Source organism: Cibotium barometz, chromosome 30 (genome assembly GCF_041138505.1).
Source record: "Cibotium barometz isolate CiBa-2024 chromosome 30, ASM4113850v1, whole genome shotgun sequence".
Classification (NCBI taxonomy): domain Eukaryota; kingdom Viridiplantae; phylum Streptophyta; class Polypodiopsida; order Cyatheales; family Cibotiaceae; genus Cibotium; species Cibotium barometz.
The window spans coordinates 5,856,178-5,877,475 of record NC_141075.1 but is presented as its reverse complement, the minus strand read 5'-3'; the positions used below and the strand labels follow the sequence as shown (position 1 = coordinate 5,877,475).

Here is a 21,298-nt window from a genome sequence, read left to right as displayed (position 1 = left end):
GAGGGCCCCCATGAGCCAGCACCCATCCGAGTGCATGTAGTGATACCTCCGGCCCGCGGGGAGGAGGCACTAGACTCAGCGGTGGCCTTCTCGTTCCCTCTATGTGGACCTTGTGACCGGGAGTGGACTCTAGAGCTCGCTCTCAGCACGTTGAAGATTCAGGCAGTTGAGTTTTCTCATCACATGAGCGATTTGGAGGTTACAGATGTGATAGGCCGACTTTGGGAGTTGGCTCATTTTTTCTTGGATCCCGGGAGTGTGGATACATCCGGGATTCGGCACTTGGTCGTGCGCATAGTTGCAGATTTGGCACGCGACCCAGGATATGTGAGTATCCACGAGGTTACTATGTCAGAGCAGGAGGCAGTCGCCATGGGTCACAGCCACTGGCGCTTGATCCGGGATTCTTGCAGTACACCGGGTGGGCAGACTCGCAGCCGTTCGGATGGGGACTACTCTCCATCCAAGCCGCTTGCGAAGGCTCGCCGCACGGCTGAGACAGCATCCACCTCAGTAGGACATCCATGAGGATCATCTCATGGAATGTACAGGGCCTTGGCGGAGCACACTTTATACGCTATCGAGGCTGCTTGAGGCAGGAGCTACAGAGATGCCTGGTTGGTGGCAGCATTGACATTCTGATGATGCAGGAGCACCACTTGGGTGAGAGCAGGATCCGGAGATATGGTTCGGTGATGCCTGGTAGATGGGACACTTTCTGGTCTGCAGGGTTTGGTCCTTTGGGTGGACAGGGAGGAGTATGCATGGTTATTGCAGATGCATGGCGGCAGGCCATTGTGGATCGAGGGATCATTGTGCCTGGTAGAGCACAGTATGTCATTCTGAGGATGCATGATGAGCTATTGGGTGTGCTCAACATCTATGCGCCCAATCATGCTAGTGCCAGAGCAGAGTTCTGGACTCAGGTTACAGATGCATTGCCAGAGGCCGCACATTGGTGTGTTGGGGGAGACTTCAACATGCTCGAGGACCCGGCAGATAGGGTGGGAGGCAGTCATGTTACAGTGCATGGCACGGAGCTTGCAGCTTGGGACCGGTTTTGCATGTCACTGAGGATCACTGATGCATGGCAGCATGGGGCTTTCTCCCGGTCTCAGGACAGTCTAAGTTTCTCTCGGTCGGATCGCCGGCAGGGAGGGACTAATCTATCTCGGATTGATCGCTTTTATGTGGGCGATTGGTTGGGGGAGCGAGGGGGCTCCGTCGGCATTCTTGCTGGCACCTCATTTTCAGATCATGCGCCAGTTATATTGACTTTGGAGGAGGGGACACGGGAGCCCAGCTTGCAGTTGAGGATCCCAGAGCGGGTACTTGCAGACCCCAGTCTCGCTGAGGACATTGAGAGGATCTGGCACGATAGTCAGTGCTCTGACCAGGATGCAGCGGGCCAGTGTGCCCAGGGACTCATTGATCTTAGCTCTTTTCTGCACGCTGCAGCTTTGACACGACTGGGAGAGATTCGCGAGCGGGAGCAACGGCTGAGACGCAGCCTTGCTTCGCTACAGCGCCTTCAGGAGCAGCAGCCAGCATGTGAGTGGGTGGCGTCCCAGCTGAGCCAGGCCCGCCAGGAGGTTAGAGAGGCAGAGGAGCAGAGACATGAGTTTTACTATCGTCGTCATGCCTCTCAGTGGACCTAGCTTGGTGATAGAGTGACTGGGGAGTTTTTTGAGATCACTGGACCCCGTCATGCGCGAGCAGGGGTTCGCCAGCTTGGTAGACCGGATGGATCGATTGCTACAGAGCTAGGGGAGATCAGAGACATTGCCACTGCTTTTTATAGTGACCTGCTTTCAGCGGAGCCTGCCACTGAGGATCGAGATGTATGCAGACAGACTGTGTGGGCCCATGTGCAGAGGAGGGTCACAGACCATATGCGCACAGTTCTAGGTGCGCCTCTGTCAGAGACTGAGCTTGCCGAGGCCTTGAGGGTCCTGCCGCGACATAGTTGCCCAGGGGAGGACGGACTGACGCCGGCCTTTTTAATGCGCTATTGGGACCTTTTGGGGCCAGGCCTCCGCAGGGGCTTTCAGCATGTTTTGGACACTGGGGTGATGCCGCAGAGCTTTTCAGAGGGCTTGATCTATCTTATCCCCAAGGGGGAGGGAGTATCGGATGACATTCGGCATTGGAGGCCTATTACGATCCTCAATACTGTCTACAAGGTCTTAGCAAAGGCCTTGAGTTTGAGGATCCAGCCCTTCCTGGGGGAGTTGATTCATGCTACTCAGACAGGATTTGTCAAGGAGCGCAGTATCCTTGACAACATCTTTACTTTCTGGGAGGCGACGGCCCGAGCTAGGTTTCTTGGCGAGGACTTGGTCGTGATGCTTCTCGATTTTGAGAAGGCATACGATAGAGTTGATTGGGGATTCTTAGAGGGCACTATGCTACGCCTGGGCTTTGAGCCAGGATGGATCAGAGGGGTGGCAGCTTTGTATTCCACAGCTCGCAGCCAGGTGCTGATTGCAGGAGGTCGGGGGCCGAGTTTTGAGCTGACCAGATCAGTCCGTCAGGGGTGTCCTCTCGCCCCTTTCCTTTTTCTCTTCTTTGCGGAGGCTATGAGTATGTATTTGACGGCAGAGGAGGTTGGTTTGAGAGGACTCCAGCTCCCAGTCCGGGGGGAGGATTTGCTTGATGCTGAGTTTGCAGACGACACGGGCTTATTTTTGCATGGCCAAGAGGCCAATCTTATTCGGGCAGAGCAGTCGCTCCAGGTTTTTAGTGCAGCTTCGGGAGCATTGATCAATTGGCGCAAGACAGTGGCCTTTTGGATCAGTAGTGCTCCCACTCCGGCATGGAGCCCGGACCCCGGTTTTAGATGGATTCCTCCCGGCACAGCAGTGCGGTATTTGGGATGCCAGATTGGCCTCGATTTGTCACCTGAGCAGCAGATTGCCCCGCTTCTTCTGAGCATTCGGAAGAAGCTATTGTATTGGAGTACAGCTCGACTATCCTTGGCTGGGAGGGTGGTGGTGGCAAATCAGGTGCTGTTAGCGACTATGTGGTACATTACGTCTTGCTGGATTTTCTCGAGCTCCTGCATCAGCCAGGTACAGAGGCTGATCAGGAACTTTCTGTGGTCTGGGCGGGACGGTCAGCCAGCTCGGGCAAAGGTTGCATGGGCAGTTATTACACTTCCGCTGGCTCAGGGCGGTTTGGGCATTATAGATCCAGTCGATCAGAGTAGAGCCCTATTGGGGAAGCTTATTGTTCGGGGGTTGCTTCCAGGTGCTGAGCCTTGGAAAGAGCTCCTCTTGCAGCGACTGCAGGCCCGGGCGCCTCCTGCAGGGGGTACTTGGGCACCAGAGATTCGCTGGATCTTCATAGAGATGAGGAGGACAGGCCTCAGTAGAGGATGGGAGGACAGATTTGCTTTGAGTATCCTGAGAGCTTGGGAGCTGCTGAGACCGGGGCTCTCTCAGCGGCCTCCTTCTTGTGTTGAGGAGCGGGCCAGGCAGCCGCTCATCTGGAGCCCAGCGGTTCGTACAGAGCAGGGTCATATGCTGGGTTCTCGGCCTCGTCTAGCCTGGGGACCTTTAGCGGCAGGCCCAGCTCGTAGTTTTGGAGACTGGCAGGCTTTCTGCAGTCTACCAGAGGAGACCCAGGTGGAGAGGCTGAGTCACTTCAGAGGGGGGTTGATTATGAGGGATGATATTCAGGAGGCACTTACAGAGGAGTGGTTCACACCTCTCGAGCCAGTGGCCCCACGGTGGATGGGAGCCTTTACACAGTTGGAGATCCTGATTGCTGTCAGAGCTAGCACTGAGGATGGCAGATGCCTCTACTATGAGATTCAGGATGAGGGCAGACTCCAGAGAGTGGAGGTGGAGTCGCCTTTGGTTGCAGAGTGCACCTTTTAGAGGATTCGGGTAGTGGCTGCCGCTTCTCGGAAGTGGCATATTGACCCCGACCCTGCTGACGTGCTCCCGGATTGGCGCATATGGGCATATGCCGCGCGCCCCTTGGCCCGGCTACAGTGGGACCCCGGAGAGTACGAGTGGCATGATCCTTATGCATCCCTTGAGGCCACAGAGATCACATTTTTCCAGTATACTGTTCGGCTGGGACGGCATATTTTGACGGCGAGGAGGACGGTTTCTCCAGCGGCAGCGGGGCATTGGCGATTGCAAGGACTATCACAGGAGTTCCTGGAGGATTTCTGGGCTCGGCTCTGGGCTAGTCGACAGGCCCGTAGGATCTCGGCTTTTCAGTGGCTGGTCGCCCACAGGGGCTCAGCAGTTGGCACTTGGCTTGTTTACAGCGGTCTTCCGGCGGCCTGCGTCCGATGCGGCCACCCTATGGAGACACAGAGACACTGCCTTTGGGACTGCCCTCAGGCACAACAGATTTGGCTGCGGATGCTGCGTATTCTGGCCCCCCTCTCTCCAGAGGGTATGTTTACGTGGGGTGCCGCTGCTTGGTCGACTTCGTCAGGGCCTGCTATGGGCTATGAGATGGAGCAGGGCAGTCAGGCCATCAGATTTATTAGGGGCCAGCCTCGCCTGGTTCCGGCACCGGATTTCTCGTCCGCCAGCTGGACACAGGAGAGGGATTTACGATGGGAGCTCCTCAGCAGCCTCACCATCTGGTTCACCTGGAGGGCCCGGTGCTTTACGGCCTTTGAGGGGAGATTAGAGCCACCAGCAGAGACTGTTCGGGGGATTTGGCAGGAGTTGATCCACACCCTGCGAGGACAGTACGACCGCATCCGGGGAGACTCGGATGAGGCCATCTTACGGCGCCAGGCCTTTCACACCACTTGGCGCTACGGCCCGTTCTACACCCTACACACGGGATCCCCCCGTTGGCACTACAGGCCACCTGTTTGGCTCTTCCCCCCCCCTATTGTATGATTTAGCCGCTCAGTTCTCTAGACTGATGCTTGTATTTTGCAGCACCTAGGGAGAGTCTCCCGGGCTGCCATGATGTATTCACTGCTCTTCTCTCTGTTAGGAGCAGGAGAGATCTCTTTTGTAGCCCTACGGGCGTTTTTTACAAAACTAATGAAAGGATCTTTTCTCGGAAAAAAAAAAAAAAAAACTTGGTGGTGCTAGGCATGATAGAAATGGTTCCTCAGAATTGATGACTCCAACCTAGACTAGTAGCTGAGCCGAGACTACTGCATGCAATGGCACCCAAAGAGTGTGTCCTGTGGTATGGGTTGCCAGGGCTTACATGTGTTATTAGACCTCCATCTCCTGATCAGCCCTATGGTTGGGCGGTGGGCTAGATGCTAGGTTCCTTGTGTTTCTCAATACGAAAGCTAACAACACATGGTTTTGCACAACGTGGTCCTTACAATGATATCACAACTAAACCCGTTGGTAGGGACCTTGCAAGTAGCGGTCCGATGGTTCCAGAAGTGTTTTTTTATCACTTTCTTTTATGTCCATGTCTAGGGATATCCACCAGAGGGTTCCACAAGATCTTAATTTGCACCTGCTGATGTGTAAACCAAAGTTTAGGTGGAAGGGAGGATGTCATGACAGGATTGAGAGCTGGCCGACTGGGTTTAACTAAAAAGCAGTCATGTTTTTCGTCTAGTGGGTTCGTCAAGAGGTTCCAGAAGGTTAGCTGAGGCACCAGCTGGGTGCAAGATCCAGTGCAGTAGGAGTATTTTTGGATTAAAAAAGCGGGGCAAATCAGGGCAGCCAGTGGGCACCCAGATTGGCACGGGGTGGTCGCTAGTTTGGGTGACTATGGCTAGTTTTGGTGAGTAGATTTTTGGAGCTGAATTCTATGCTTTTCAGCTCCAGATCTGGGGAGGCAAGGGTCCACCAAGTATGGGCATGCATGTGGCCAAAAAAAGTTACTAAACCCCATAATTATCTTGTAATCTTAATACAAGCTAATGTTTTCCCCTAAACGCAAGCATTTCCAGCCATGATTCAGCCTTGATCAGCATATCCAAGTTCATCTCAGCCATCCTACCTTTTACTCATCTTCTAGACATTTTTTCTTGCTCCCTAGTACACCTTGTGTGGATCAGGTTTACATCAGTTATGCACTTCTTTTGCAAGATATCCAAGACATACTGAGCATTGCAAGGGAAGGTGTAAATAGTGCTCAAGGCAGAGCCCAATATTATGCAAACCAAAGAAGAACTCCGAGGCTCTTGTAATAGGGTATGTGGATGCTCCCAAGGACTCCAAGTGATGTGGCTTATTGGTTTGGCACTACCTCAAAAAATCAAGATTCACCCAGTGTTTCACGCCAGTCATTTGAAAGAATGCCTTGATGAGGGTGATGATGTTACTCCTGCGGAGGAGGACATTCCTAACCTCGAGGATATGACTAGATATGGTTTACAAACCCATCATCGGGCAGGGGAGGGTGGCTGCAGGATCTGAAATACTGAAGAGAAGCCAAGAAGAAGAGGCCTCCATCGTGCATCAGTGACGTGTAAGGATCACATCGATCTGGGCTTGATGGACTGGTGGTGGTCGTGGCCCAGGGGGCCGAGGTCGTCTCGCAGCTCAGAGCACTATGGCTCGCAGTAGAGTGACCCTTGTGCTCCTAGGTATTGTCCTGGTTTGATGAAGTGCCGAAACTGTTGGTGAAGCAGGTACAATGAGATTGCCCTCGGGCTCGGGGTTGCAAAGAGGCCTCACAAGTGTGCTTCTCAGGCGCCACCTCCCTTGGATCCTTCCCATCCTAGAGTCTGCCAGGTGTGGCCAGCTGTCTCTCACGCCCTCCCCCCTGGTGCGATTGATGGGAAGACCTTCTCGGATCTTGTACCTCATATAGATGATGTTTCTGGGCAGAGCGGTGTATTAGCTCATGCATCTTTGCACGGAGATGATATATCAGATTAGGATGATTTTGTTGAGTCCTCTCTACTTGGAGGGGGCGATATGCAAGATGTTCAGCGCAGTGGGGATCATGTATTGCAGGATTTTCAGCATGATGCCATTGCCCTTGATGCCCCGCAGGGCACACAGGTTTCTCGTACATATGCAGGGCCTCGGACAAGGGCATGTCAGAGGACTTTGCCCCGTGGATTATGCCGTCCTCCAGCATTATGAGAGGCGTCCTCAGGCTGCCCATCGTCTCCTTAGATTGGGGGTCCAACCCTCTTCTCTTCCATGAGAATCATCTCATGGAATGTTCAGGGCCTTGGAGGGCTTCCCACCCGTGGTAGGAAGCGCCTTCTGAAGGACCAGCTTCACCCTGCTGTGTTAAAGGAGGAATCTATGGATATACTTTTGTTGCAGGAACACAAATTGGATAGATCTCAGTGTGGCAAAACTGGTAAGATGCTTTCTGGCCACACCTTCTGGTCCTCGGCTGTTGGGACTAGAGGGGGTGTTTGCATTTTAGTGGCATCATATGTTATGCCTCATGTTATTGGGCACGATGTTATCATCCCTGCTAGAGCGCAGTGGATCTTGATCATGCATGAGGGTCAGAAATTGGGAATCTTGAATATCTATGCACCTAACGTGAGAGGTGAAAGGGTGGCCTTTTGGGACACCATTACAAATGTCATTCCCTAGGTTGATCATTGGATAGTGGGAGGAGACTTCAATATGGTTGAGCAACCTTCTCACAAGAAGGGTGGACGGGAAAGGGGTTTACACCCTTTGGAGCAAACCTCAAGGGAGAGGTTCCCGCTCTCTCTTTTTTTGGCAGGGATTGCTGGACTGAGGCTGACTTCCAGAGAAGGCCAAATTCCTTATCTTTCTCTTGGCATAACCGCAGGAGCAGGGATGAGAGCATCTTTGCACGTCTGGATAGGTTGTATGTGGATGATTGGTCCTTGGACAGGGGAGGCATCATTGCTATTATGCCTGGCACAACCAAATCCGATCATTGCCCCGTTGTTTTGTGTCTTAGGGAACTTGGGGCTCGCTCGGCCTCTCCCCGTGTCCGTATTCCCAAGAGTGGGGAGAAGACTGACATCAAGCAATGGAGGCCCATCACTCTCCTTGGATCTGCATATAAGATCTTAGCTAAAGCCATGAGTATAAGGTTGCAGCCGATTCTCCAAAGGACTATCCATGATACACAGAATGGGTTCTTCCAAGGAAGGAGTATATCTGATAACATCTTTTCTGTTTGGGAAGTTGTCGAGTGGGCAAAGTCTAGTCAGCAGCCTCTTGCCATTCTTTTGCTTGATTTTGAAAAAGCTTATAACAGAGTGGATTGGGATTTTTTGGAGGGCACTATGGCACATATGGGGTTTTCCCAAAACTGGATCAAAGGGTGTCCTGCCTATACAGGGAGGCTCATAGCACTATTTTAGCTTGTGGGGGGCGCGACGAGCATTTTCAGATTTTTCGTTCGGTGACGCAGGGCTGTCCCCTCGCCCCTTTACTGTACCTCATTGTAGCTGAGGCTATGAGCAGGTTTCTTCGGGCTGCCCCTGGTGTTGTGGGTCTCAGTTGCCTTTATGCACAGAGGAAGAGTTTTTGGACTCTGAGTTAGCAGATGATACAGCGTTGCTCCTTGAGGCTTCACATGCTTGTTTATGTACACATGTTGGTTTTACTTGGATTGAGAGAGGATGCTATGCCAGATACCTTGGTTGTCAGGTGGGCGTTGACATCTCCCCTGCACAACAGTTTGCTCCAGTGCTCTTAAGCATTAAAAGCAAACTTCATCACTAGAGTAGGAGGAAGCTCGACTTGGCCTCTAGAGCCTTGGTGGTTAACAAGGTTTTGCTGGCCACGACTTGGTTTATTGCTTCGTGCTAGATTTTTCATAAGGGCTGCATTGGCCAGCTTTGTCACCTCATTCAGAACTTTCTTTGGTCAGGGCTTGATGGAAATGCTCACACCAGGGCCAGAGTTGCTTGGGAAACCATTATTAGGCCTAAGCAAGAAGGGGGATTGAATATCATTGACCCTGAGGTGCAATGTAAGGCTTTGCTCTGTAAGCTTGTTGTTAGGGGCTTTCTTCCAGGCATTGAGCCGTGGAAGGACTTTCTCATGCAGCAGATCACGAAATGTGTCCCTGTTCGCGGAGGTGACTCGACTCTCAGCTCACGCTTGATTTTTTCGGATGCTGTTCACCGCTTTCCTTCGTCCCCCCTGGTTAGGTCCCTCCTACGGCCTGGGACTGCCTGAAGAGTTTTTTGGTACACATCCCCCCACGTTCAGTGGAGGAAGCTAACCGGCAGCCCATTCTGTGGAATGATTTGATCTTAGATGTGCATGGTAGGCCTCTTGGGGAAGCTATGCATATTCTTTGGACTGGCTGGGAGACCCTATGCCCCACAGTGCTAGCTTGAAGAGGTTTCATAGCCTCACCGAGGTGCAGAGATTGGATTTCACGCAGCATTTGAGAGGCTCTAGCCAGAGGATTGCACAGATTGATGCAACCATTCCCAACCACTGGATTACTGGATATTTTTTTGGAAGGTCGTCATCATTCTTGGTTTGGGGTTTTCTCTGGGACAAGTGTTCCTCTTCAGGTTATGGGTATCTCCTTGCCTAGGGAGGATGATGTATCGGTCTTTTCTTCTGTACACGATGTATGGCAGCTGGAGAGATGTGATGTGCAGGACCTTATTGAGGGCCCCCAAATTTGTCCAGTCAGAGTTGTTAGTAGGTTAGGGAAGCACGTCTTTGTTGACCCCCCGCCCCCCCCCCCCCCCCCCCCCAGAGATGGTCACAGAGAGTGTTAGCCTTTGGTTGTATGGTGGCTGCCCTATCAGACATTTGCATTGGGACCCCGGTGAGTGTGAGTGGAAGGATGCTTGTAACCCTTTAAAAAGCACTCAGTCTAGGCCTCACCTAAGATTCGAGGGAACTGACAGGAGCTTGGCCATTATGGTTAGGCAAGGAGTTGCTCGGCACTGTTGTCTTTAGGATTTGCCACTTTCACACTTTGTCCCTCCGGCACAGAGGTTAGACAGCTCTAGGGAGATTATTGCTAGCATCTCAGCCTGAAATATCTGGAAGGCTAGATGCATTGAGGCCATTGAGGGTACTCCCATTCTTGTTTCTCAGTGTCTTTGCAGGATTTGGAGTGATATTATTTACACCATTATGGCTACCTGGGCCAGAATCCAGGGATCTTCGAGGGCTGCGCAGAGGAAGCACGACCAATTTATGAGAGAGTGGGACATTGGTATCTTTTTCACATCCTCTCATTCCGGACCCTATTGGCAGCACAGGGCTCCTGAATGGTTGAGATGTCCACCTTGCTTGGTGTGAAATCTCCATTTTGTAAAAATTTTTCATACTTAATAGAAGTCTCCTTTCTGGAAAAAAAAAAACAAATCAAGCATGGGACTAATAGAGAGAGAGAGAGAGAAAGTGAGTGAAGTGAGGAAGAGAGAGAGTTAAAGAGAGTTAGAGATATTACATCATGTCCATGGAATCCATCATCATGGTATTGAAATTAAAACTAAAAGGAAATATCCGTAAAAAAATAAAGAGCCTCAAGCTATTGCATCAACCAAGAATATCTTGCATAGGGCGTTGCAACGTGGTACCCAATGTAGTGAGGCTAAGCCGGCGGGAGAAAGTCTTGCGGTGGTGGGAAATGATGACTTTGATCCTCCTGAGGTGATGTGAGTGTGGGCGGCGACCATTATGTCGGGGACATCGGGCTCTATACAGCTCGGTGGCTCTCTCTAATGTCACTCCTCTGGGCCGGGCTCCTACATTTGAAGGGAGTTGGAGACACAAAGTGACAGTTAAAGCGTTAGACTTAGTTAGAGAGATAACTCAACTCCGCAAACATCGGAAAACATCAAGACTAACTCAATTAAACTCTCAATTAGCTTTAGATGGCATGGTATCTAGAACACATTGAAACACTTCATAATTAGAATCCTTTACTATATTACAAAGTTCAACTGTGTTTACAAGTGTAGTGGATGGGACATCAACATTACCCTATAGACAAAACTAGACACTGTCTATGATGAAAAACAGCTTATGACCCTTCCAATCTATTTGTACATCATCGTTATGGAACCACTTTTTTCTTATAATAGCATCTACTCTATCCAGACTCATAATCATGAAATCTAGAGGCTCTGAGTAGCTATGTATAGTTATAGACGACTGAAACACCCGCTGATCCCAAAACTGTGTGCTCGACGGCATGTCAACACGATACTCATGCTATTATAGGAAAAGAGTGGTTGTCTATCTTGGCTGTGTCTCCACTCCCAACTTTAGCACAAGCTCGGCATTCACAAGGTTGTGAGTACTCCCAGAGTCAAAAAGAATGTGTACAGTTTTCCCCACAGCTGACCCATACATCCATATTAGGTCCGTACGATTGAAAACTTTCGTGTTAACGGTATAACCCTTCTAAGAACTCTAATCTGAAACAAGAGTATGTATAAAAGTAATCTTACCTCTAGCCTCGGTTGCATGGGCTCCCTTTGCCTTTGACTTACTCTTCGATTGCGGGCAATTCGTCCTCATGTGCCCTTGCTAACCACAAGTGAATCACGGACCCTCCTCAATAAACTGAAGAGTTTGCTCCACTTTCTTTGATTTCTTCAAGCTGGGGTCACCCGTAGTATATGATTGACTCTTGGTCTCTGTAGGAGTTCGCGAACTCTTCCCATGCTTAAACTTCCGTTTATGCTCAGATTCTTCCTGGTCTGTTAGTGATGGTGGTGGGGGTTTCTTTGTCTATTTATTTGACTCATCAAAAATCTACGCATATCGGATGGAATCATCCAATGTTTTCCTTTGATTATTCCTGATCTAGAGCTGATATCAATCACACAGTCCGTCCACAAAGAATCCCAAAATAGAAATGGGATCCATGTGAGTTTCCCAAGCCTACAACTCTCTGAAGTTCTATAAATATGTTTCGAAAAGCATATTCTTCATTTCCATGTTTTTAAACTTGGACACAATGCCGTACTCATCATTGGCCTGCAGGAACTCTTCTTGCAAAGCCCACTCAAAATCTACCCACGTCATGGGCTTCACTCGTAACTCTTTCCAGCAAGGGGGTTTCCTGTCAGGAATCCCTATACCATCTGTATGCATCTTTTTAGCCCTGGAGAAAGGATGAAACTCGAAATGCATACCCCATCCCTAAAGCCAAGAGTCAATGTCCCGAGTCTTCTCTTTCCGCACCCTCGTATACGACACTGGAGTAAAAGACAGTGCAACTAAAGCTGTCCCAGCTCCTCATGCTGTCACCAAACCTGCCAATGTTGCTTGCATAACAATAGTGGCGTTGGTATGATTCGTAGTCTGCTGACCAGGTCAGCGACTGTCACGTTGTCATCCTGATGGTTGTTGTCGGTTTGAACATTCTGATCCATCAAATGATCATTCTGTACTTCATCAGCCATGACAAACCCAAGGTAGTTTCTTGCTGCTCAAAAAGACATGCGTGTAAAGATGAAGTGCTAGAAAAATCCCGCTCTCCCATCAAATCAAGTACCAATCCCGCTCTTGAAGCTGACCGTGTACTTTAGCCCTCTTAACCAAGGAGATGGACATTTGAATGTGGAGAACTCATAAGCAAACCCCCCATTTTATACTAAAAGGCCAAGTAGTTTTCTTGCTCTTGGGTTTTCTCCCAAAAATTAACGTGCATTTCAGTTTTAATTTTAAAAAACGCACATGTGCTTTTAAGTTGACTTTAGAGTATAGATTTGTGGCCTGTTTACCCCAAGCTTGGGATCACCTCAGGCCGGCACTTCCGATAGCCTTAGAGGAGCGTCTTCCGTAGCCATTGATCTGGAACCCCCTGATCTGTTTACCCAATGGCCCTATGTTGGGGGCCCGACCTCATGTATCATGGGGCGCGTTGAGCATTGGACCTGCTAGTCCCTTGGAGATTGGCTTGCACACAGGCAGTTACCCCTAGAGGTTCAGGAGAGAGGCCTTACAGGGATCCAGGGTAGAGACAGGCTGACATCGACTCTTCTATTCTCAGGAGTGGCTGACTCCTATCCCAGCCCCAACCCCCCCACTGTGGCTAGGTATGTTTACCAGGCATGATATTCTATTGGCAGTCCATGGACAGGATGAGGGTTGTGGTTTCCTCACTTTTTCTATTGGTCTCCGTGGCAGATTAGAGAGATGCAAGGTCCCCTTGGATGATTTTAGTTGCTGCACCTTACAGAGGGTGAGGGTGATAGATTTCAGGCACGTGAGTGGCACATAGACCCCCCACTGGCGAAGGTGGCCAGGGAGAGACTCTGGCCGCTATGGATATGGGAGAGCCGACCTCTCCTCCAGTGGGAACTGGGAGAGTGGACTTGGCGTGCCTTGCTAATTGGGAGGAGACTATGGATGCCCCCTTTTTTGAATACACAGCGCGGCTAGGCCGCAAGATTCAGATGAAAGAGATTGATGGCACCTCGGCAACAGCAGTACATTGGCTCTCCCAGTGTTTCCTCAAATTTTTGGAAGAGGCTCTGGGACAATATTCGGCCTCGAAAGATCACCCTCTTTCTTTGGTTGATGGCACACAGGAGCTTGGCGTTTGGCACATGGTTGGCCATTTAGCAACTTGCCTGAAGTGAGGCCACCCTCAAGAGTCTCAGTGACATTGTCTTAGCATTGCCCGAAGGCTGAGTAGGTTTGGCTATGGATTCTCTGCATCTTTGTGATGGATAGGGCCTCGACCCTAATCATTACATGGGGCACTGTCGCTTTCCCCACAGAGGCTGAAGTTGTTAGGACTTATGAGGAGGATGTTGGGGGGTTAGCCCTTGAGGTCTTTGACCAATCACAATCCCATTGACTGACCCCCACTGGAGACCCTGATCATTATATGGGGCACTGTCGCGAGGCTAAAGTTGTTAGGACTTATGAGGAGGATGGTGGGGGGTTAGCCCTTGAGGTCTTTGACCAATCACAGTCCCATTGACTGACCCCCACTGGAGACCAGGCTCATGCCAGAGATGGGAGATTTGCAGTAGCATTGCAGCCTGGCACATATGAAGACCTACATGCAACGAAGCCATTGAGGTTGGTTCTCTTTGTCCCACAAAGTTCAAAGATTGCCTTCCACAATTGGGGAAGCTTCGTCCTCTTCCCCTTCCTCTCTTTCCTTGTTGGATGATTGCTTTATGTGGCAATCTCTCTCAAAATGACCATCTTTTCCACAATAATAACACAGGCCTTTTTTTTGGTTTGTAGTTTGGTTGGATGACCTGAAATTTACTCTTCCTCTAGTGCTGTAATTTTGATTAAATCTTTGTTGTGGTGACTGATCAAATAAAGAATTCTCGCCTTGACTTTGAATTGGCCGATGAGAAGCAAACCTGAAATTTCCTCTTCCACGGCCACTTCCTCCTCTTCCACTTTGAGAGCTGGTCCCCACATTGTATGCCTCTTCACTCTCCCTGAAACCTTTTGGATTCTTGCCTTTCTGGGACATCTCCTCTTGAAGCAAGATTCCTGACAACTCTTCGAAGGAAGGAGTGTTCTCTCAAACCATTGAAGCTGTCCACAAGCTTTGATAGCTTGGAGGAAGTGCCTTGAACACTATGCTCACCATATCCACATCATCCACTTAGTCACCAATCCCACGCAGCTAATCACACACCTCTTTGAGGCTTGTCAAGAAAGACTCCACTGTCTCATGCTCTTTCCTCTCTAAATTGTGAAGCTTTTGCTTCAAGTAAAGCAACCTTGTTGTATTTGTTGCTTCATACATGCTACGGAGGGTATTCCATGCCTCCGTTGGGGAATCGACACTACTTATGTGTCGAATGAAGTGGTCCTGGACTGACATGCTGATCATGCACAATGCATTTTGGGCTCTCTGATCATAATCAAGTGATTTTTGTTGAAGCTCAACCTCTTTGGCTACAAGCTTCTCTTCCTCTTCAGGAGTCAACTCGTCATCATCAAGGAATGACCCCTCTTTGGCTTCACTTGTCTTCCTTCTATACGTCTTCCGAATGGGGGTAAGAGGTCTTCTCTCCGAACCAATGGTGAGTTTCCATAGGTCTTTTAAGCATAGTCACAGGGAATGGGCATTTTTAGACTCAGGAATGTTGGGGATGGCAGCATCTTCCCGTTCCCATTCCCGTCCCATGTCACTCTATAGTCACAGCAGGGAATAGCCATTCTCAATCTTTTCCATCCCCGTTCCCCGTCCCCATTTCGCGTCCAAGGTGACTATGCTTTTAAGACCAAGAAATTTTTCATATTTAACTTCCATATTTGATAATTCTTGCCATCCAACTTGCTACTATCCGGCAAGACCAATGCATGCATCTTTTCACCCATCTTGACACCAAAGCTTATTGAAACAAATGGAGCAAGGTAGAGAATTTTACTGGCTAAATAGTTGAGGAGTGCCATGGTCTCTTGCCACACTTAACGCCAATATGGGCGAAAAACATAAAGATCCACGCGTCTGTCGATGCGCCGGGGTTCTCTTTTCCTTGTTTCCCATCTCCCAAGTCATGGGATTGTGCTCAGTGAAGTTTTTAACTAGGTGAGAGGACTCTTGTAATCACCCTAGCTATGCCAACTTCCCACGCCGGAGGGCTGGAGTGAAAACCACATGTGAAAACCTCTTTTAAACGGTTTTCATGCTCTTCAAATTGACCAAAAACTTGCTCTCTGTTTTGTTTCGTATATTGCAGGTCCACATTTCATTTAAAATTGGCCGCCAGTCACTTATAAGTTTGGCCGCCTGGGATTTTTTTTTTAAAAATGACTGCCCGTCACTTCACAAGTTTGGCTGCCCAGGATTTTATGAGTGCTGGCCCTTCTTTTATATTTTGTAAAAAAATTTTGAATGCCCGTCTAGCGTCGCTTTTCCTCCTTAGAAAGTCTAAGGTCATTAGACCTTAGGCAAAAAGATTTAATTAAGCTTTTTGAAAGAAAAAAAAATCGCTTGGCCTGCCACATAACCTGCAGCCGTCGCCATATTCGAAGAAGCAGCTGCCGTCAGCATTTTCGCTGAAGCAGCCGCCAACGCCATCGCCATCACCTCGTTATCTCTTCCCATCACACAGACTGCTTGAGCGTCACTGCCATTTCTGCAAACAACAAGCCTGCTCAGTCTTCTCCAATATTCTCTACAAGTGCTATGCCTCCATCAAGCTATACGTGAAGGCCATTTTCTCCACATTGGGATCTTCTCCCCCATTTCTTTCTCTCCACTTGGGCTACACGATTCTCATCTCACACAGGCCCAAATCGATTTGCTTTGATACCAATTTAATAAACAAATTCAACCTAATGCTTCAATCAAGATCACCATTAAAACTTGAATATAAGAAACAGATTGAATGAACATAGAAAGCACTATTGATTTCATCTGACATCTCGAATACAACGTTTGCATGAATGAATAGAGGTTAATTGAACGTACCTCTTCATGGCTGAAAATAAACCATAATGTCTTCACACTTCCTAATGTCCTAAAGTCACTTATTAAAGTCATACAGTAAAACTTACATAAAAGCCTATCTAATGTAGATGTTCCACACATCCTATATATCATTGCGAAGCTCTTGACGTGCACTATCCAATGAACCACACACTGGTCTGCAAATCAGAAAATATGTGATCATTATTTCCTTCAGAGGGTGCTTGCGGAGTCCATCAGGAGCATTTGGCTCGACATCATCCATACCCTCCGCGGTCAGTGGGGGAAGTTGTAGGGTGGCTCTAACCACATGTGGAAGCAGCAGGAAGCTTTCTTGAGGCTCTGGTGGCCTAGCCCTTTTCTCACCAATAGAGGTGGTGATCCCAATGGCATTAAAGGCCACTTGTGTGCTTATACACCCCCCCCCCCCCCCCCCCCCCCCCCCAAGATAGCCTTCTCCTCATAAAATTGGCGGCCGGAGGGAAAGTGCATCTTTCTCTAGTTTTTGATTATTAGATCCTCGCCCCGTATATGGAGGCGAGTTTGTATCTAGCCCTTCGTGGCTATTTTCAATAACTAATAGAAGGATCTTTTTCCTGGGAAAAAAAGCTTTCCGCCCCCTTTTAGCACAAAGCTATCGCTTATTTTAATGGAAAAAACATCTATTTCCCAAAACACGACGTTGCTTGTTTTCTAATTTGACGGCCTGTTTTCCTCTCCTGCGTGCGCATGCTTTTCTGCTGCAGATTTCTTCCTTCCGCGCATACAACCTCGCATCTTTCTCCTCCTGCACACGCAGCCCGCTACCTGCCTTTGTCGCCTGCAGACTGGCTGGTGCTGGTTGTGCTGCCTAGGGTTGGCTGGCTTGCCTGGCTGCTGTGCACAACAGCCACCTAGGGTAGCCTAAGAAAGGATACCCTAAGGCTGACACCCAAGGTGTTCGCAAGGCTTCCCCCTTGCCAACAGCCCCCCACAGCGTATTCATTCCTTAAATCGGATACTTGTTACGGTCCATCACCCACAAAACAACCTTCTTCTCATCCCTGACACACGACTCATATGCAATCCTTGACACCAACAAAAAACCTTGTACAACTTCAGTAGAGAAAATCGTTTCTGATAGAAAGAAAAACCATGAGAGAAATACCTGGGAACTTTGACATCTATAACGGCTAGACACAGATACCCCTTCAGCCTCTGTGTTATGGTTCCTCCCTTCCCAAATCTGCCCTAAACACAACTGAAAAGCAAGGTTAGTCCTAAACAAGGTTGCATCCGTACGTACATACCTTATTATGAGGTACGTTTTAGTGTACAATATGGTACTGTACCGTACTGTACGGGATCCATACGTGGCAGCCCCAGCCCCGCCCCCCGAATGACCTTTGGCCCAAGATCCTCCTGTAGTTATCGATTTCTCACCGCCCATAGAGGCGCCCACCTACCAACTCCGGCGTCCCTTACCACCGAAGCCTATCCATAGGCCTTTGACATGCCAACCTACGTACTCGCCATGTACGTGGCATGAGCGTGTCTGGTCTCTTGGTCCAAGAAAGACCTTCAATGTGCATCAGCATAATTATGTCTCACAAAAACCCAAGCTCTCACTTACATAGTGATAATTACACCATAAATAGACAATTTGCTATAAAAGGCCATTAAGCTTGTTTTATCAATCCACGAACCCTAGCCAAGTATCTTACTGCTAATCCCTAATCCTAGGGGCCCCTAACCTCACTGGATTGGATCCCTAATCTGTAGATTAGTGTCCAGGTACATAATAGCATTACGCTCACATCTTCCCTTTTCGGACTCCATGCATTGGAGTAGAACTCTTCTTGATCCACATTGGAACTCAGTTAGCATATTTAACTTCCCTTTCAAAAATCTCTCAACATATCAATCTGGTTGATAAGAAGATTATTTGATACTTTTAATCATTTACTATATCAAACTTAGCATCATACCAACAATGACGCTACTTCTTTAAAACAAAAGCTCAACCTCATATGGTCGATAATCTCTCTCTCTCCCCGGCTGCTGCAGGCCCGATTGGCCTTAGGCCCAAGATCCTCCCATAGTTACCATTTTTCACCACCCGCCGTAGGTGCTTTTTTATCCACCTTTAGGTGACGCTGCCACCGCCAAGGAAGCACATGTGCAGTTTTGAACCCAGGACCTCTTGGTCGTAGACAAGCACCTTTTCCACTCGAGCTATCACCTCATTGGCATATGGTCGATAATCTTTCTATCAAAGATCCAGATTTTGCTTTCAAAAGTTACTTTCTTTCTTTAGTCAAAGAACCATTCATGTCAGCTCACATCAGTTTTGAGCACAAAATACTTACCTCGGTCTATTATTTCCAGCATTTCAAAGCTTTTCGTCTCCAACAACTAAATCTTTTCGAAGATTTGCATTTGCAGTCCTTTCTTGGTGAAGGTTTTCCTTCCCCTTTAGAGTGATCCATAATCAAGACTGAGATTCCATTTCTTCTTTTCACCATCGTTAGATTCAAAGAGTTGTGTGACACCCTAACATCCAACCCTTGTAAGAACAAGGATCCAAAATAGATTCTTAATACTTCAATTTGTGCTTCTTGAGTTTCCATTCATAAGCACCTTCACGTTCTTTAAAGTTGTCCTTCCATATGAACAAGGATCCAAAATAGATTCTTAATACTTTAACTTGGGCTTATTGAGTTTCCATTCATCTTCACCTTCTTTAAAGTTGTCCTTCCATGTGAACAAGGATACAAAATAGATTCTTAATATGAGAGCTCAACATATTGAGTGCTTAGAATATCTAGTACGGTGGAAGGGTAGACAAGAGGAAACCTGAACTGGGGAGAAGGTAAGCAAATTATCTAAGCACTCAACATATTGAGTGCTTAGAATATCTAGTACAGTGGAAGGGTAGACAAGAAGAAACCTGAACTGGGGAGAAGGTAAGCAAATTAACGAAGAGATTCCCTAATATTGTTTTCCAAGACATAAATGTTTTCAAGGGTGAGGAAGTGTTACATGTCCCGTATCAATGTGAGTGCATAAATAGGTAATCTAGAAGGCTAAACCAACAGATTTAGGAAGCCACAGATTTCCTCCTTTATCTGGGTTTCTCTTCATGGTGGTCTGGCCACCAATCAGTGGAGCTCTGTTTTACTGGTGCTTGCCCAGCATGCCCTAGATGTGCAGGAGTTTCAGATCAGTTTACCATTGTTTATGGAAATGCAGGGAAGCACAGAGGGTTTGGTCTGCGATTGCACACCTCTTTGGTAGGATTAAGAGGGATGCTATCATTTCTTCTAGTTCTATCATTTGGTTGACACAGTCTGGCCCCAGCTGAGATTCGAGGGGACTGATAGGAGCTTGGCCATTATGGTTAGGCAAGGAGTTGCTCGACAGTGTTGTCTTTAGGATTTGCCACTTTCACACTTTGTCCCTCCGGCACAGAGGTTAGACAGCTTTGGGAGATTATTGCTAGCATCTCAGCCTGGAATATCTGGAAGGCTAGATGCACCAAGGCCATTGACGGTACTCCCGTTCTTGTTTCTCAGTGTCTTTGCAGGATTTGGAGTGATATTATTCACATCATCATGGCTACCTGTGCCAGAATCCAGGGATCTTCGAGGGCTGCGGAGAGGAAGCGCGGCCAGTTTATGAGAGAGTGGGACATTGGTATCTTTTTCACGTCCTCTCATTCGGGACCCTATTGGCAACACAGGGCTCTTGATTGGTTGAGATCTCCACCTTACTTGGTGTGAAATCTCCATTTTGTAAAATTTTTTCATACTTAATAGAAGTCTCCTTTCTGAAAAAAAAAAAAGAAGGCTAAACCAACATTTGAGTGAACTATTGTGAAGAAAAAAATACATAGGGGATGACCAAAGGCATTAAATGATTGATTAAAGTGAAACGCCCAAAAGAAGTTCAAGCCTTCAGAGAATTATTGGCCACATGGAAAGTGCTAGGCAAGGGGGAGAATGGTCTAGCTCGTGTATAAGCCGCAAATTGTGGAAATACTCAATTAAGGATTTTGAGAAAAGAGCCGTGCAAGAAAAGAACATGGTGGAGAATAGAGAAGAAGCCCTCTATTGTGCAGTTAGGGTTTACAACATTTCGTGTTATTCTTATGTTAACTATCCAAAGTAAGTTTGCTTGAGTGCTACATGTAGGGTTTCAATATTAAGAGTAATGTAAGACTAGCATTATAGCAAGGATCTAGGTCATGGCTGAAGGAATATTGGTAGTAAGTGAGAACTCGAGGTAACTCGAGTTAACAGCAATAGGATGTCTTCACAACCGATGTGGAATAAAAGTAGTGCATCCAGCATAGGTGAAAATTATAAAAACCAACAAAAGGGATTATTAAAGATCATGCAGTGACTGATTTATGGGATCCATGAAGTTAAAGTAAGCACCAACACTTACAATGGCATAGCTATAATAAGGAGGCCAAGCATTAAACTTGTGTTGCAGCTGCAAGTACTTACAGAAACAAGAAGCACGAAAGCAAGCACATGAATTGATAACCTTCAAACCAAGTAAAAAGAGACCAGGAGATTAACAACTTTAACATTATACTTACACAGTTTAGCCTGCCTTCTTTAAAGTGCCGTGACAATGTTGCTTCTGCAACAGCCTTTACACAGCTCAAAAAATTAGCTGGTACCAATGATTGATTTGCCACACTTCATTGATTATAGTGCAACAAAGTACGAACTTACTGTAAACAAGGACTAAACAATGACCAAAATAACTAGAATAAATTCAAACATGGAGAATATGCATTTCGCACTTAATTAGAAAGAAAGAATCAAAACACAAACAAGATTCCTAAAAAGTGAGTTCTCCGAGCTGTTAGTACCTCCATTGACTGAGACATTTCAAAAACAATGTGGAAACATGTGACAAACAAAGAAATTCATACTTGCCTGAAGCATTCTTTCTTTAAAAAAACAAATTGTGCATATCTGATCCAAAAATGGAATCTTCCAAAACCTTTAAAGTT

The 21,298-nt window shown here is 47.8% G+C and overlaps 1 protein-coding gene across 15 annotated transcripts in view; it reads right to left on the bottom strand.

Annotated features, from left to right (window-relative positions):
- LOC147621091 (transglycosylase) overlaps positions 1 to 21,298 on the bottom strand; it is a 165,639-nt gene that overhangs the window by 21,630 nt on the left and 122,711 nt on the right. For 8 of the 15 annotated variants that reach the window (XM_086823807.1, XM_086823802.1, XM_086823796.1 and 5 more), the window contains 2 exons: positions 20,876 to 20,929; positions 20,719 to 20,775 (listed from right to left, as the gene is read on the bottom strand). The exons of 1 other annotated variant lie outside the window; for it this stretch is intronic. In XM_086823807.1, coding sequence (XP_086679933.1) covers positions 20,719 to 20,775; positions 20,876 to 20,929 — 111 coding nt within the window. The remainder of the gene's footprint in view (positions 1 to 20,718; positions 20,776 to 20,875; positions 20,930 to 21,298) is intronic. 6 more of the 15 variants (XM_086823805.1, XM_086823801.1, XM_086823803.1 and 3 more) reach the window with 2 other exon arrangements.